The sequence below is a fragment of the Phoenix dactylifera genome, chromosome 5 (genome assembly GCF_051530095.1).
Source record: "Phoenix dactylifera cultivar Ajwa chromosome 5, Ajwa_hap1_PhDact_Kaust_v1.1, whole genome shotgun sequence".
NCBI lineage: Eukaryota > Viridiplantae > Streptophyta > Magnoliopsida > Arecales > Arecaceae > Phoenix > Phoenix dactylifera.
This window is the reverse complement of record NC_143194.1, coordinates 36,506,005-36,523,270: the sequence shown is the minus strand read 5'-3', so window position 1 is coordinate 36,523,270 and position 17,266 is coordinate 36,506,005. Positions and strand designations below refer to the sequence as shown.

The window sequence follows — 17,266 nt, the reverse complement described above, 5'->3', positions numbered from 1 at the left end:
TAGCGGAATTTATATATTTGGTTAACGGATTGCTTTATGGACTTTAGACAACGCTTCTGTTTTTCCGAGTTGTTAGTAAAATCAGCAAAGTTCTAACAGCAAAGACTATAGCTTTTAAAAGAACAAGAGAATACCAGGAATGAAAGCCATTTTCAACATCAATCTACATACAGTGGTTTCTCGTCGGAAGAGCTCAATCAACAAGGATAACAAACAGGTCATCACCATGCACTCTCTCTTTCATATGGCTCCTCGTGTTACCTTTCAGTTCTCTCGCGTTTCCAATCTTCATGCAGGCTCTACCGTCTAGCTGCTGGCAGTGAAAGAAAATGCTATTTAGATCACAAATTCCCCGGTGTTAAAAAATGAATGTGTAACATCTGCTGTGACACCAAAGGCGAGTAATATGGAGCTGCTTTACTAATACTAGGGAATAACAAGCACTCCCATGGTAATGCTGTTATGCCTAAAGAAACTGCACCCCATAACCTCAGACGTGGATTCCACCAAATCAAACTAATAAAACAATGTTGATTCCAACAGTTGTTTGGTCCCAACTATCCATTCATCACCCTGGCAGCAAGCAATCAAAAGCAAGAGCATGTAGCTAGTTCATGGCTCCCAACTTCAAAAATTGAGTTAAATTGGGTAAGCTTGAAAACTGTGGAGAAAATTGTGGTTCAAAGCCACTTCAGGGCTAAAAAATTGTTGTTGGAGTCGTATCAAATCATGCAGTGATATACTACCCAAACTAGAATGCATCTAAAAACTGAAACAAAATTTCTTCAGATTCACGTGCTGTCATGTCTTGCATTTCAGATCCAGAGAGGACCCTCAAATTCCATATAGCAGGCATAAACCCAACTAGTATGTTGAATAATCAAAATTCTCTTGGTTCTTAAAGAACTCTGGAGCCGCATTTGGGTCAAATTCTGGTATCAAACATAGACACCAGTTGCAAGGAGCAAGAACAGAGATCCAAAACCCTGCAACAACAGAAAATATAGATTCGATATCAACATATATATCACGGTATCAGCAACTTTATAAAGTTCACAAGTGGACAGACAAGGAGCAGTGACTTGGTTCAATTACCAAGAATATAGATGCCATGGCCCCAGTTACGATCTCCTTTGATAGGCTACGGTTCCGTCTGGATGAAGTAGCTTCATAGCTGCAATACACCAGATATCAGCAAGGGAAAAGGACATTCTCAAGCAATAAAATATTTCATGTAATAATGAAATGAAGGGATGCACAACCAAACTAATCACTGATTATTAGCATCATCTATTCTGAGGGAAGAACTTAAACATGGACATGCACCTCCCAAAATTGCAAGAAAAGCCAGCAATCAACAAGAGCACAAGCAATATGATGCCACGGTCAGAGTTGAGCATTTAGCATGCTGAAACATTATTCTAACAGTTTATGCTCCAAAAGAATAATGATGGTAAATCAGAGACCTCGAGCTTTCTCACTTCTCCCACTACAAGGTAGCAAGAAAGCTTCATGTAAAACCATATCATTCAGTGACCGTCTTTAATCAATTTTATGTTTTTTTCCTTATTCAAATTAGTGAAGAGATGCTTAAATCTGAAACTAACAGATGATTATATTTCAGTAACATATCAGGGAAAAAGATTAGGCTATCACATCAATCATAAAAAATTTGTCCTCTTAAACAGTAGGTGCAACAAATGAAGGAGATGATGCATTATATTCCTGAAAAACTTGATCTTAGTGTCCCTGCAGATAGGAAAAACTTGCTCATACAGCCTCGCAATTCACCTCAGTTAACCTCAATCAAGATAACCATTGCTTATATGAGTTAAAAATGAACTCATGACACAAAATGACAATTTCCTCTGAACTCAATTGTTGGGAACAACTGAAGAATAATCTTCCTATAAGTGCCCCGAATTCTTAATGAGAGAGAATCTCTCCTATTACCATGCGCGGAGCCTCACACCCGCTCGAAATTTTGAATTCCACCATATGAGAGCTATCCCATATAATCCTGAATAGGATTGCCTTTTCTGTCTGGAATCTTTAAGTAGGAAGAGAGTTTTCTCTTTTACCTGCCCATCAAAATCTTAATGCTTCTGTTTCCTAAATCGTACGTAATTATTGGTAATTAAGGGACTAATAGGTCTAGAGCCATTTGTAAAAAAGACTTCCATACATGGGGAAAAAACAGCAACATAAAAAGTCATTTCATATTTGGTTTTCTTCCTGAAGTCGTCAAACAACAAATCATACTCTCACATCCTATTTTTCTTGTGCTAGTGTAAGATTGTTAGCTATTACATATTTCTTCAAATTATTTTAATACTGATTTTTTTCAGAAAAAAAATGTCTATTTTCATCCATATCAAGTCTAGCAATATGAAACTATGGATTGCATCATCACGCTTGAAATCATACATGAAATTTATGTATTGTGGTATCAAAACTGAACCAATTTTATAATAAATTATTTTAGAATTTGTCCTCAACAACAAAATAGCGGTTAGCTAAATCATTTACATGATGTAGGAAGTGCACTAACATGTTAGTGAATTTGTTTAATTGCTAGACTTCCATGAAGGAAAGACCAATTTCATTGCAAAAATTATGCCAAATTGATATTACTAAATTTCAACGAGATTGATATATATTTCTAATGTTTTGATTGAAAAATATTTTGATAAAACTTAGTTATTATTATTGCCCCCTCTCAAAGAAAATCCTGGCAGCAACTGTTACCATGTCCAATGGTGAGGGAATTATCGAGGCGGCTTCAAGAACCTCACTGCCATGTTACTCATCGCCGTATGATGGTGGGTTTTTGTTCTGGCAGGTCCAGTTGAGGCACCAGTTGGAAATGGAAACCAGCTCTGAGACTTCTGAACCCACTTCTGGTGGTGACCAGCACCAACAGCAGTAATGGGTGTCTCTCCCTCATTAAGGGTCGGAGCATTAAAGGAGACATTGGTTCTCTAGCCAATTAAGCTCAGTGGTTCAGGTTCAAGAGCAATACTGTCATTCTGCATCATTGTGGTTATTTATAACTCACAAAGGCCATGGTTATATAAATGGAAGCTAATAGATGTAGATAGTGAGCACATCTATACAGGTTTCTTCTGCAAGGATATACGCGAATATACAAATAGGCAGTTTTCTAGGACTATATATGCAACATTAAAATCCCAAAATAACATCAATACTACTTTCAATTGATGATGCAATATCTGAAAAGGTGGATAAGCAAAAATTAATTTGAATCATCACACTTATAGGTAACCCCAATAAAATGAATGTTACTACAAGCAACTTCAAGCAAGAGCTAAAAATACCCGGGGTTGATGTCTTCACTAAAAATAATAATCAACTCATATTCTTCTTCAAAAAACCATTTTTTCAGTCATAATATCTGGCCTTTCCCTCCTTGTAGACCTTTTGACCCAAATATTTCTAGCTCAATTTGCAAATAAATATGACTTAAAATTTTTCCATATAGTAAATTTCATTAAAAAAAGAATCGTTTGTTTGACCCATACAGATAGGATAAACTCAAGACTGGGAGGAAAGATATATACAAATTAGATTGATAGGGGAAATAAAGACAGGCCATATACAATTTAGTATGACTCAATTACTGAAGAAATGTAGTGATTTAATTAGTATGATCAGTGTACCCATGTTGAAATTAACAATAGCATGGGCTGTGCATGTATGTGCAAGAGCATGAGAATGAATGGAAACAGTGTCTGGGTGGGTGGTTGGGTGTCCGCATCCATAGCATGAGAATGATTGGAAAGTGTCTGGGTGGGTGGTTGGGTGTTAATTATTAGCATCGTGATGGAGTATGATTATATTAGTGAAGATAGGGATTGATATTAATTAGCATGATCAGCATATCCATATTCAGATTACATGTGTTATTCATATAATGTTAGCCATATGGAATAGCTATGTATTTTGAGTCAAGTTGGCTAGTTGAACACATGATTTTGTGCATCCACAACAGACACGTTAAAGAAATTTATGGACTGCAAAAATTAATTATGTGAAAACTACTTGAGTTTCTGACATGGTCTCAAGTGTTGGGCTAGTGCTGGCACCCAGCACTGGTTCTATTGAGTTCTGCTTTTGATCTGTTAACTTAAAAAGGAAGTTTAAATCCTTTGTTTTCTTTCCAATTTGGCATGGCATGAAACATGCGGTGTCATCCATTAGCCTGAACTCCGCATGACAGTGCCACTTGAATCCTGTTGACCTTTACCAGCCTTAAGAGCTTGGCTATGCACCTTTAACTTTTATTATTGATCTAAATTAAACCTTCATACTTACTAAAGATCAATCAAATGCAGTATTTAAAATAAGACCTCACATAGTATTCTGTCAATGCCACATGTATCACATGGATAAGCAACAGAAATTAACGACCGTATAGAACTATTGCTGTATATCATCTCTAATAGATCTTGGTCATCATGAGTAATACCAAGTGCTACACTTGTTATGGCTAGTATTCCAAGAGATAGTCTCCTTATTGGATGACCAGAAGTAATATATTGAGATTAAAGAAAGGTTGCTTTCTAGAATTGACTTGTACAGAAACAGTTTGGAGGCTAAAGCCCAAGAATACAATGTTAAACCAAAAAAGAGTATGCTACATGTATTAGAATTAATTTGATTTATGGAGACAAAACTCTTATTAGATTGTGATCAAGCGATACCACAAAGGCCTATATCAACAAGTGAAAAACTTATCCATGTGATATTTCATGTGCGCATTTACGGCTGAAGAGAGGAGGTGAGAAGTTGGGAAATCGAAGGGGCAGGGGAGTTTGTAGGTCCCACAGCTCTGAGATTGTCAAGATACCAAAAGTCATATTTCAGATGGATCCTGCTGATCTGGACTATTGGTATAGGAGATTGACAGCTACCTCAACTTCTCTTTTCCTTCACTGCTCTAATCAGCAACTCTCAGTCACAAGGATGGAAGAAAAGTTGAATATCCAGACAGACTGCAAAGCAATCTTGTAAGTATTACTACTGAATAAGATGTGAAATGGATAGATCTTTACAGAACTAGTTATGGACATGAGGATGTTGAAGTAATGTTGTAAAATTCATAACATTATAAGAAAACATAATAGTCAGGAATACATAGGTCTAAGAGAGAATGACACTGGCAAAAATTCTTGGGCATAATACCAGTAAGGGTAAAATGAATTTATAGAACTGAAATTATATGGCACTAGGAATGACAGACAAAATGTGAATATAAAATTCAGCTTCTTTCACAAAGGGGGAAAGAAAAAAAGGAAAAAAATGGGTAGCAGATGAAGAAGTTGAAAAAAATAGTTGGAAGATAATTGAAGTTTAATGTGATATGCAATTTTGGGATAAACAAAGTTCACGTCAGTTCTCTTAGAATCTCCCAAGACTCAAAATAGACAGACATAAGGGAAAAAAATTACAACGAGCCACAAAGAAGATACAGAGATGGCATTACACCTAATAAAGAAAATGTTTATATCATTCCAACTTGTATTTTAAAAGAAGTGATTGCATTAAAACAAATAGCCATAATATGAAAGATATATCACTAGTTAATGCTTAAAAGGCTCACTGTATTAATGCTGCACAATATGAGCAATCAAAAAACATTTACATTAACACAAAGTACTTATATAGGTGACATGAACATCTAAACAAAATAGAAGACCTCATAAAACATAATTTGTAGTTTGTAATCAGATAAGGAAAATACACAGAAATGTCTTGAATGGCCAATAAGGAAGAGGATGAAACGGTGACTTGTGCAGCAAAAGAAACAAGGGATAATAATTACATTACATGTACTTTTGATGTGTGCCAAAGCCTCAGAGTGAGATAATCAATGAAAGTGGTAGTAGGAATCCAAAGAAACATGTTATGATGATATGATTGAACAAATGCCACAAGGAATGGAGAGGCATCACCACATAAAGATGTGACAACTAACAAGACTGTACAGATCTAGCGAACGTTGTAATGAATTTGATAAAATATTAAGTGCAAGAGCAACATTAAGAGGGAAGATAAAATCAGAAAATTAAAAGGATGAAAGCACTCGACCATTTCATTGAAAGCCAACAGAAGAAACTACACAATTGCCATGCCATAGGATGATAATTTCATCTAGCCACATGGGAAATTTTCGTTATCATAGTTCTCTATTTGTCAAACACCTGGTACATGGTGAAGGCAAGATTTAAAAATTAAAAAAAATAAACAAGGTCCAATCCAAACAAAGAACATGCACAAATATAAGAAAGCCTCTAAGTACTCTCTAGCCACGAATACTTCTTATTGTGGCTAAGAAGTCTGTATAAACACACTTTTATATCTTGGTGATTACAATGATGACTCCAAAACCACTCCTATCATATGTTTTCAGGGTGTGAGCTTCTTAGATATGACACCTACATTGACAAGGTCTAAATCTACCCAGAGCTTTTCCATCTCATTTTGGTCTCCAGATATATGATGATCTTTGACTTGGCAGTGATATACGAGTATCTGTGACTTCAAATTTTGAGGTTACCTTTACCCTTTCAATAATAATGATTGAAAGCATCCTTGTTGTCATCACCATCATCATAATCCAAGCCTTTTTTTATAGGCGATGATTTTGGTTTCAAGCCCATTTAGTCGAACCAACAGAAGACAGAACAAAACCATTATACTGACACATTAGCATCGAGTTCAAGTTGGAAGAATCAACACTGTCTAACATATTTTATATTAGTATATTGTTATCATATAGATGATCCAAATCCAAATCCAATCCTATTTAAGTTCCTTGGTAAGATCCAAAGTGTCCATTCCTATCCCTTTCCTGTCCCTTCTCTCCATGATGGTCAAACCATGGTGGTCGAATCTATTGCTAACTTCGCTATGCAAGGTGCTGCATACACAACTCTACAGAGAACATATACAAAGATATGAAAGTGTCCAATCATTATTAACTATAAGAAAGTCTCCTATCACTCTCTATCTACAAATTCTTAATTCCATAAACACCTACATATTTTGGTGCATACAATGATGGTTAAAAACCTCCTTTGCCCGTATTTTTCTGGGGTGTGAGCCATCTTTGAGATATGGGTATAGTAGAAAGATTGACTCACTATCATGACTTTCATTGGCAAACTTCTCGACAGTGTGGCTATTCTATAAATATGGCACTTATAAGGCAGGCCTTAAACCTATCCAGACTTTTTCTATCTCAATTTGGTACCAAGAAATATAACAACCTTTAACTTGGAGATAACACAAATACTTATCACTCAAAAATTTGGGTTTACCTTTATCATATCAGTAATAAAAGCAAACATCCTCATTGTCATCACCATCATCATCATCCAAGCCTTTTTCTATGGGTGGCAATTTGGATTCCAACACGCTACCCAAAGCAAAACAAGACGGGCTCAAGCTATTGACTACACGAGTTGTTTACAAACAAGGTGAGCCTAACCACCTAGAAAGTCAAGTTCAGGTTGGAAGAATCAGCACACTTTGACATACCTTATATTAGTACTTATCATATATATGATTTCAAATCCAAATTCTAGTCCTACTTCCCTTGCCCAATAAGATCCCGAGTCTCTCCTCCTACCCATCTCCCCCCTTCTCCCAGTGATGATCAAACAAGGGTGGTGGACTGCACTGTCAAGTGCACTTAGTTAACCGGGTAATACATACAGAAACCCAAACAAAGAACATATACATATATAAGAAAGCTCAGGTCACTCACTAACAACATGATCTTCTTATTATGGCCAAGAATTAGATCTACAAACACCTTCAAATTAAGGCAGTCCATATGACGATCAAAAAGCCTTTTTTTGCTTGCGAATCTTGGGCATAAGAACTCATCTCGCTATGGTTTTTCATAAATTTGGCACTTAAGTGGCACAGGTTTAAATCTACCCAAACATTTACTATCTCATTTTGTTTCTGAAAAATATGAAAATCTTTAACTTGCCAATAACACATGAGTACCTGTGACTTAAAAACTAAAGTTACCACAATCCTTTCAGTAATAAAAGACAACATCCTCATTGTCATCATCATCATCATCATCATCCAAGCCTTTTTCCAAAAGGTGGTGATTTAGATCAAAACCTATTTACCGGAACCAAAACAAGGCAGACCCAACAATTTAACCCAACCCGTTGTCTCCATGAGTGGGGTACAAGTCAAACAAGTCTTATCAACTAGTGGGTCAAGTTCAGCTTAGAAAAATCAACACGCTATAACATATTTGAAACTAATATGCCACTACCATATTAATGATTAAAACCCAAATTCCAATCCTATTAACTTCCAAAATAAGATCTGAAGTCTCCTTTCCTATCTTTCATCTCCCTTCTCTCAAGGATTCTCAAATCAAGGTGGCAGATTCCGTTGCCAAGATCATTTAGTTGGACATTGCTAGACCCAAAAAAATAATTAAAAAAAAAAGAACAAACACCAATCCAAGTCTCCAATCACTCTAGCCACCAATTCTTCTTATGGCCAGGAATTAGTTGTATATACACCACCCTGGTATTTAGAAAGTTCTGATGACAATCAAAAACTTATCCTTTGCATGAGTTTTTAAGTATGAACCCTCTTTGGATATGGCCTTTCGACCAATTTGGCACTTGTATGATAGAGGCCTAAATCCACCCAGACCTTTTCTATCCTGAGAAATATGATGACCATTAGCTTGATGAGAAGACACAAGTACTTATAGTCTTATACTCAAGATTTTAGCGTTACTTTAACCTTGTCAACAATAAATGAAAACATAATCATTGTCATTGTCATCGCCATCATCCAAGCCTTTTTCTCTAAGGGTGGTAATTTGGATCCAAACCATCTACCCAAACAAAAACAAGATGGGCCCAAATTGTTTAATCTGACCCTTTTGCTCCACAAGTTGTACAAGTCAAACAAAACTAACCAACTAGCTGATCAAGTTTGGAATAGAAAAATCATTACCCTTTAACATAGTTTACACTAGTTAGTTAACATTGTCATATATATACATATATATGATTTAAAGCCCAAATACAAATCTTAATTCCCTTCCCAATAAGATCTAGTCTTCCCTCCGGCCATCATTTGGCCTCTTCCTTTTCTCAAGGATGGTCAAACCAAGGTGGTAGATTCCAGTGCTAAGATCACTAGGTTGGTAGGGGGCTACAAACAAGGACGTTGATATTAGATCCACTGAAGATGGGCATGAGGAGAAAGGGGAAGTCAAGATTGATACAGGTCCAAGAAGAGGTTTCCATCAATGTTGTGTGGGGACTACTACAAGGGCGAGGTCAACACTAGCAAGGAGCCAATAAGAGGGCAAATCAATGCTAAATGAAGGATAGAAAGAGGGTGAGGGAGAATACAATTGTCATTGGTAGAGTCAACCATTTGCCGACATTCGACAAGAAGAAGGTAGTGTTTAGTCCTAATCCCCCTTTACCTCTCCCAAAAATCAGATCAATAGCCATCAAGTTCAAGCACAACAAATATCCTACTAGCAAGTCCAGATCAAGCAAGAAATGCCAGGCCAGGCGAACTTTCGGCCCATACCGAACCGACCCAGTGAAAAACCGGGTTGGTTCGGCCTTTGGATTCGGTTCCAGCCCCGAACCAGATCTTACAAGTGTGAATCGGCCTAGAACCGGCCGGTTTCGTTCGTAACTCAATGTGAACCGGCCGGTTCTGAACCGAGCCCCTCCCTTTTCCTTTGTCTGGTGTTAAAATGATTTTAGAAAGGCTCGAGAAGGCCTTCCCAACAACATTTGTAAGCGACAGAGAACTTTCCGCCTTTCTTCCTTCCCACCGAGTCAAAAATCACACCGATTCGACATTTTAAAAGGAAGATCCAAGCTAAATAAGGTGTGCTTCCGCTTTCCTATCTCATTCCCTCATTTTTTTTTGGGGGGGGGGGGGGGGAGGCTTGAAAAAATAGCTCGAAAATTGCAAAATAAGGAAAGATTATGCCAAAATTTTCGATTTGGACTTGATTTTATTATATGTTGTAGATCTATGAACAATCTACATGATGACATAAAAATTTAATTTTCGGATGGACCGATGTGCCTCCTAACTATAATGATGATCCGGATATCTACGAAAGGCATCGCCACTCGACCCGATTTTAAATATCGGTATGTATCTCGTACTTTAAATATATGTAATTGATTGTATTATTTTATAATTTTTACCTCACTACTTGATTTGAGAATATTTCATATTATTCCTTGTAGCATGCAACATCTTGCTAATCATTTTATGATTTGTACCATTTTAAAACAATAAGATATATTATTTAGGTTAAATCGGGATCATAGAAATATCAAAAAACATCAAAATAATATCAAAAAAAGTATCAAATTAGACTTAAAATCATTGAAAAGTTCGAAAGGATTGATTATCAATTAAATCAACTAAAAATACTCCACAAAAAAAAATGGACATGCCGGTACGAAATCGGCGCGTCATACCGTATCGTGTGTCAGTATGGTAATGAACCTGTACCATACCGAATCGTTCGCCGACCAGTACAGGTCCCAATACTAGTTCGGCAGACTTTGAGCTCAAGCCATAACAAGGTTTGATACGAGAGGTCAACTTGATCCAACCAATTACCACTTTTCCTCTTCAAATCAAATATGTGGACAAGTATAAAGCAAAACTCTAACTTGAGAACGCTCCACGAATGGATTGAGCTGATTTAAATCAGCTGTCAACAATATGTCAACCATCAGAAAATTGATGCTAAGTTCCTAGCTGAGGCACTTTGATGAGCAAGGTTTCTACCATGAAACCTATAAGACCAATTAGTGGGCAGGAAGCTCCAACTTCCTGCCTATATTTTAAGTTCATACAACCAAGGTGTGACTCAATAAATTCCATTAAATTGGTAATGGTCTAGACAAAGGAGAAAGATGATAATTTTCAATGTAGGCAGTTTTTTCCACATTTAAATCACAGATTTAAGTCAATGAGCCAAATTAATCACAACCACTGTCTTTACGGAGGTAAAATAGATATGCTACTTTCATTCTTTATACTAGTTATTTTTAGCAGCTAGTTGGTTGCTGATATTTGCTTGTTTGGCAGCTTCAAATAGAAAAATTGTTACAAAAATCTCTACAAAATAAAATTTTGATTTTAGATGTTTAGTAATTGGGAGGAGATGTTTATGTAGCCTTTTCTTCTCTTTCTTTCAGTGAATCTTTTGTGACCAAGTAATCAACCAGAAATACCTCACTTTCAATATTTATCGATCGATATACTGTTGTTTTATCAGTCAAGGTATAATTACATTTAGTCATGTTTTATGACCAGCGCTCCCCAATATCAAACCCCTAAACTAGCATCATATTATTGTTCAAGCAAACTTTAGGTAAGAGAGAAGTTGTTCATGAAGAAAGTTGTTAGGAAATCTAAGACCAAAACATAAGTTAGCTCCAAGTTCTTTTCTCCCTCCAAGTTCTATTTTCCTCTTTGTAACTGACTGTTTGAAATATTAGCTGTGCTTAACTTAAGTAATATTTTATTTATGAACAGTTAAGCATATATTTAAATTTAGCTAATCAGGGTTGACTTCCACATTAGCCATTTTCCTTCATGTGGACTCACAAGCACATGCACGTCTACATTTTTTCTACCTTTTTCCTTTAGTTTCTTCAGATGAGAAATAGGAATTCAAATGCATGTCTCTTAAAAACTGAATCATACCCTCTATACATCATTAATTTTCTTCAAACAGCTTAAACTTTTCATACCCTACCATCCTCTAAACCATTTACCTTCACAAACATCAACAAGTAAATTCACTTTTCACTTTACAGTTTTATTATTAGGTCTACCAATGAATTCCAAACTCATCATCATGTTTAGCAAATTCATATCTGATCCAATTGCAACAAAATTATGCTGATCCTTTACATCCTGAACGTCGCATCTATCAACTGGGGCAACATAATTTTGCCGCTGGTATTGCATTTACCATGTTCTTCATGCACTTAACCAGCTAGTTTACGTCCCCTTTCTCATTCCTTTTCTCTTTTGTAATACTTCTATCTTCATTCTTAATCTCCTCTTTCCTTCACCTAGGACAATAGTTTCTTCCTAGGAAGTCAAAGGTGAGCAACAAATTAAGACTGCTGGGCCTCATTAAATTAATGATTGGCAGGACATAATTTAATAACCTAAAACAGGCATGAGAGCTGACCTATTAAGATATTGTCATTTAAAATTGCTATCGCATGTTTCATTGGCACTATACTTCTAAAGAGCAGAATTGTTTTTACTCTCTAGGATCTTTACAGTTTAAAGAAGCTTGATTCAAATAGATGGTTACCGTTACTTTGATACAATGATACAGAAATCCACTTTTTCTGACGTAGTGATAGGCAAACAACATCAAGTAGTATTTATAAATCCCTCCTTGAGTACCATCTAAATGCAGCACTGTTGGACGGAAAAACTTTGACATTGACCTTTTCTCTTTTTCTTTTTCTTAATTACATTTCCTACAGGGAGATGAGACCCACAAAACCCAAGCTCTAATAAAAATAAAGGTTGATTAAACAGAATACAAAAACAATCAAAAGTATAAATGGTTTCATTTAGTAATTAGATATTTATGAAAACATATCTCGCTTATGCATAAACAGATAGAAAAGGGGTAGTACAGGTACAACAGAAAAGGCTAATCAAGCTTTTATGATATATAATGAGGACCATTCACAGCTAAAAAGGAGTCTAACGGTGTGTCTGATATCACATGAAAAAAGTACTTTTGCAACTTTTGAAGCAAAAAAGTGCTTCTAAAACATATAAGGTGTTTGATGACATTATCTAAAAAGTGGTTCTCCAAGAAGAAAAGGTTAAAAGCACTTTTAGGAGAATCTAGAAAACCTAGCTTCTGGCCCCTTCTCTTCTTGCAAAGCAGAAGCAACAGCAGAAAACCAGACACGCCCTAAGTCAAACCTGAAGATTGGCAATACATGTGACATAGAAAAGCAAGCAGAGTCTTCTAATCTCTTAAAAACCTTCCTCGAATGAAAAAACTTGTTAAAAACCATGTGTTTTCTTTTAACCAGAGTAATGATAGAAAAAATTGTAGTAGAAACACCTGCCTAAGGAAAATGTCCGAGAAGATCCACGTGACCTAAGGTTTCCAATCTGAAATCATAAAGCATTGCCCATTACCAATTGCAGGTGACAGGTGTACAAGATATGTATACGGGACATTTGCAAATCATGTAGAAAATAAATCCCAAACCATTTATCTACATGTCTCGTAAGCGAGAAACATATCACCCTATAGGTGCAAAGAAGCATTTAGACCATAGATGCACAAACTTTCTGGCATATAAGTTTGCATTCAGGCAGGTCAAACATAACATCAATAAGAAGTCTTTGCGAAAAGTGACCACAGTCTATCCTTCAGAATTCAATTTCAATGTCCTATGATCCCTTTGCAAAGTTTTGACTAAGCATTTGAACAGAGCATTGAGAAAGTCAATACAGTCAAATCTCTTCTTTTAGATTCACTCTAAAGCTGAAACTTTGACAGCTGATGGAAATTCAAGAATACCAATATTACAAAGAAAATAAGCATTTGAACAGAGCATTGAGAAAGTCGATACAGTCAAGAATCTCTCCTCTTAGATTCACTCCAAAGCTGAAAATCTGACAGCTGACAGAAATTCAAAATACCAATATTACAAAGCAAAAACTTTCATTAGCCCTAGCGACATGTAAAAACTGAAAGAAAACAATAAACAAAGTCAGTAGTAGTATCAAATATCGGGCAAAAATGAAAATTAACTTCTCAACCCATTTACCAATTCATAAAATAGCAGCTCTCTAGAGATTATCACTCAAGCAATTACTCCCCTAATCTAATCTATCACTCTGTATTTCCTATTACTTTTGCATGATCATAAAGGTTAATCATCAATTTTGACGACCACAGAACCATCCCTAAATGACATGTTGAGCAAGGGAGAGATGTCTTAACTCTAGACAAAGCCATGGCACTTCAAATGCTGCAGAATTTTCCACCTTGAAATGAATCCTCACACACATGAACCATTAGGAGCAGAAAACCAAGAATGTACCAACTCTTAGATCAGAAATAAAGAAGTATCATCATGAAAATAATAAGACTTCTTTTCTCAGATGACTTGTAAACTTCAACCTATAAAATAAAATAAATTATATGACCTCATTTGGTGTCTCGTACTAATTCTCATCAATGCTAGTAAGATTCTAATAAAATGATCTCCATCATGAGCAAAGATGTGTTTAATGGAGAACTTTGATGATTGCTGCTAACGGTCACTCTATCAATCAAACAATAATTATATATTTAGATCTTACAAAAGCAGTTGTCACTTGTCAGAAAACCTTCTTTACCTATTAATATAAATGGAGATGCCCAATCACTCAAAGATACTAGGATTGGACAGTGTACATGGTTCTCCCCCAAAAAAACCACAATAGTCAATCCAGACCCAAATGGGTAAAAGCTAAAACTAGGAAACACTGTATGTGATCAAACAAGGTTGAAAACCTAGTAGGCTTCCGTGATAACAATTATTAGATGGACACTGTTGAAGGGGGATTACAGCCACTGAATCGTTCAAAGATGCAAAAATAATACAACTTTAATTGCACTTCCATATGTACAGCAATTGATCTTCTTCGCATTTCCTTGGGATCGACAACAAGATTTTCAACCTAAGTTGCATCTCAAAAAGTTATTAACAAAATGTTAGAAACTAAACCAACTCCTCAACTCTCTTTACTGAAACAATATTAGATCAATGTCATTTCAGCTCAACATGCAAAATGCTTAAATGCATAGCATGACCGCTTTCAACCTAGGAGTCACCAATCCATCTTCTCTTTGATCATCAATTTTTACTGTTCCCTGCTAGAGATGATTGATCACCAAGATGACAAGTATTTTCTAATGTGGCATAAAGTCAATTGTCAGTCTACTATTCTATGTTATCTAACCAAGTAATCATCATGGTCGTGATTTCTTGTTAATCCGCGTCCTCCAGGATTTAACATGTTTCCATACCAGCGCATGACCCACATAAAAATGCTATCACTTAACAAATGATGCTAAGGGAACCATTAACGAACTTGCCTATCTTGGTGATCCTCATGTGAAAGATGAGGAATTAAAAGGATGAGCAGAAGACAAAAGTGATTTGCACGCACCTACTTGACATACAGGATTTTTCCATCCAAAAAAACAAGTGAAGTGAGGACCGGAAGTCCGAACGAAACGATAACTTGATTTTAACACCTGCAAAAAGATACCTATTTCTCAAGCTAATGAACACCAATCATGTTCTCCCATTAGATGTAATAGACATACTCAGGCAACAATAAGTCCACCATACAATTACCAAAAATGAAAGACTAGCAGTAGAGTAGATTATACAATATTGCTTATATTTTATAAAGGTTTGACAGGTGAATTTTGTGATAAAACAAAATAACATTAGAGCATATGAGCTATCATTAAATAGGTTATTGGTCTTTGAAGTTGTCAATTCAAATTTATTCAAGGATGTGGTATAAGATACAGGTGGCCTAAACTATCCAGATAAATAGAGAACCAGTAATGTGGCCTAGAGTTGCCAATTTGGCACATTTGTCATTTCCAAGGGGGAAAAAGAAATAAGGCTTGTGACTGCTGTAAACAAAGAACTACTACCCAGAAGAAAGACTAAGTTTAGACTGATCCATATATTTCAGTGCCTGTAATGCAAACATATACCAGAATTCACTGGCAAGAGAAGAATGAAGATTGTCCTGAACTTCAATCATCTCTTCCAATGAAGAGCATAACATTACTTCAGTTCCTATTTAATATACCAGAACTCTCTTCATATTAGCCTTCCATTAACAATAATAAACCACATGTATCAGTTTTTATAGGCTTTCCAAGTCCAACTAATTACAGAAATGCCTTTCATCTCAATATACAAATAAGTACCCCTTCCTTTTGGAAGCTAATACCTACAAAAGTTCTTGATCTATACTAGGAAATAGAAAGAAGTTTGACAAATTATCAACTATCAACAACAATAAATCTTAACGTGTAGAAGGAAGAAAGATTATAAACAATCACGAGAGACTTCTCGCAGCTCTGTTTGGGATCTCACGAATGCATTTCCGCCCAACAAGTGATGGCAATGTTTCGCATAAAATAACATACAAACCCTAGAGGCAAGCATATGCATATAAATCTATAATGAATTTAAAGGTCAAGGAACACCAAACAGTCAAAAATATTACATTGGAAACGGGTGATGGCTTAAGGACTTTGCAATATAAGAATCAATAGCTAACCATTCATAAGGAAAAACACGTATCACAAAAATAAACATTCAAGAACCGATTTCGGTGCAATCTTTTTAACGTTTTGAATCCAAAAATACCTAGCATTCGTAGAATCCCGATGAGAAACGACATCTTCATCAAGAATTATGACAGAATAAACACAACAAGAAGATATCTTGAGAGAAGACGATAAGAAGAGTCCAAACGATGGCTTACATGAAGAAGGAGGCGGTGACGAGGAGACCGATGGAAAGCATCAGCACGGCCAGCGACGGATACCACGCGACGGGCACCGGGCTCGATATGGGCTTCGGTGCCTGAGATGTTTCGATCCAAAGAAGGGATATCTCAAAACCCTAGATATCTCGAAACACTAGAATACTCCAAGAATGGTTGCCTTCTCGAAAAGAAATCAGAAGCAGAGAAAGAGAGAGAGAGAGAGAGATGGGAATTTTCTGACCATCTAACGAAGGAGAAGGTGACGGAGACGGACGCTTGATCTTCCGGCCTTCCTCCGCTTCCAGGGTTATGAACTCCAGCGTAGGGCTTGATGGTAATAATAGAAGTATTAATCAGACAAAGAATTGCTCCGTTATACTGTGCCTGCGGTTGATTCTAATCGCTCAAATATGCAATGCGACGTTTACCGCGCTGGCTCCGCGTCACCTCAGATGCGCGCCCACCGGAAGATATCTTTGCCCTCTACGGAACTTGATGAAGTGAACAGGGTTTTTATTACGATCTTATGGGCTTGGGCCGTCACAGACTGCAAGAAAGATGAAGAGATGTAGATTCCGATCCAACCCAAAGCAAGGCCCCATTTAAATCAGGGCCTCATTCTAAAAACTTAGGATTC

At 36.4% G+C, this 17,266-nt stretch overlaps 1 protein-coding gene across 1 annotated transcript; it reads right to left on the bottom strand.

Moving 5' to 3' along the window:
* Nucleotides 1–149: 149 nt before the first annotated feature.
* LOC103702034 (uncharacterized) lies at nucleotides 150–17,111 on the bottom strand. The gene is made up of 4 exons (XM_008784317.6): nucleotides 16,871–17,111; nucleotides 16,627–16,727; nucleotides 1,096–1,174; nucleotides 150–986 (listed from the first exon to the last, which is right to left on the bottom strand). Exons 1-4 carry the CDS (start codon nucleotides 16,871–16,873, stop codon nucleotides 939–941), a joined length of 231 nt encoding a protein of 76 aa, XP_008782539.1. The 5' UTR covers nucleotides 16,874–17,111; the 3' UTR covers nucleotides 150–938.
* Between the last annotated feature and the right edge of the window lie 155 nt (nucleotides 17,112–17,266).